This window comes from Colobus angolensis, unplaced genomic scaffold (assembly GCF_000951035.1).
Source record: "Colobus angolensis palliatus isolate OR3802 unplaced genomic scaffold, Cang.pa_1.0 Scaffold519, whole genome shotgun sequence".
Taxonomy (NCBI): domain Eukaryota; kingdom Metazoa; phylum Chordata; class Mammalia; order Primates; family Cercopithecidae; genus Colobus; species Colobus angolensis.
In genome coordinates, this window is record NW_012118699.1 from 387068 (window position 1) to 387836 (window position 769).

General features: G+C 47.9%; 1 protein-coding gene and 1 gene segment (V, D, J or C); both read left to right on the forward strand.

Moving 5' to 3' along the window:
• Positions 1–769, forward strand: part of LOC105525096 — a 14835-nt gene that overhangs the window by 13235 nt on the left and 831 nt on the right.
• Positions 608–769, forward strand: part of LOC105525094 (putative V-set and immunoglobulin domain-containing-like protein IGHV4OR15-8) — a 26437-nt gene continuing 26275 nt past the window's right edge. Inside the window, exon 1 of the mRNA XM_011960621.1 lies at positions 608–684. Coding sequence (XP_011816011.1) covers positions 618–684 — 67 coding nt within the window. The 5' untranslated portion in view covers positions 608–617. The remainder of the gene's footprint in view (positions 685–769) is intronic.

A 769-nucleotide genomic window follows, 5' to 3' on the forward strand; every position in this document is an offset into this window, starting at 1 on the left:
CCTCCTGAGATTGCAGACAGAATCCCAAATTACAAACGGTCACAAAAGGGAAAGTCTCAGATTTTTATTTTTTTATGACGCACTTTCTGGGACAGACGTATTCACTCCAATCATGATGGATATTCTCAATTACAATAAACATTGCATGGATGTAGGTTTGAATAAATTCGCTGTGACGAACATATTTAGCTGCTGCCCTAATGATTTTGAATGGAGATTTGACAATTTAGATAACCTGGATGTTTGGTTGGTTTCATATAAATCTTCACGGGTAGAACAGCATTGAATCTGTGCCAAAATCTGTCCTTGATCCATAATCACACTCATCTCCCAGAACAGCTCCTTCGGCAAATCAGCGCACATCTCCCTACCTGGAAGAAGAGGACTCTGGGCTTGGTCAGGGGAGGTCCCAGGAAGAGACCTGAGTTCTCAGAGGGCACAGCCAGCATCCTCCTCTCAGGGTGAGCCCCAAAGCCTGGGCCTCCCTCATCCCTTTTCACCTCTCCATACAAAGGCACCACCCACATGCAAATCCTCCCTTAGGCACCCACAGGGAACCACCACACATTTCCTTAAATTCAGGGTCCTGCTCACAGGGGAGATGCTCTCTGAGAGTCATGGACATCCTGTGCAGGAACATGAAGCACCTGTGGTTTTTCCTCCTCCTGGTGGCAGCTCCCAGATGTGAGTGTCTCAGGGATTCAGATATGACGATATGGGAGGCTGTCTCTGATCCCAGGGCTCACTGTGGGTCTCTCTGTTCACAGGG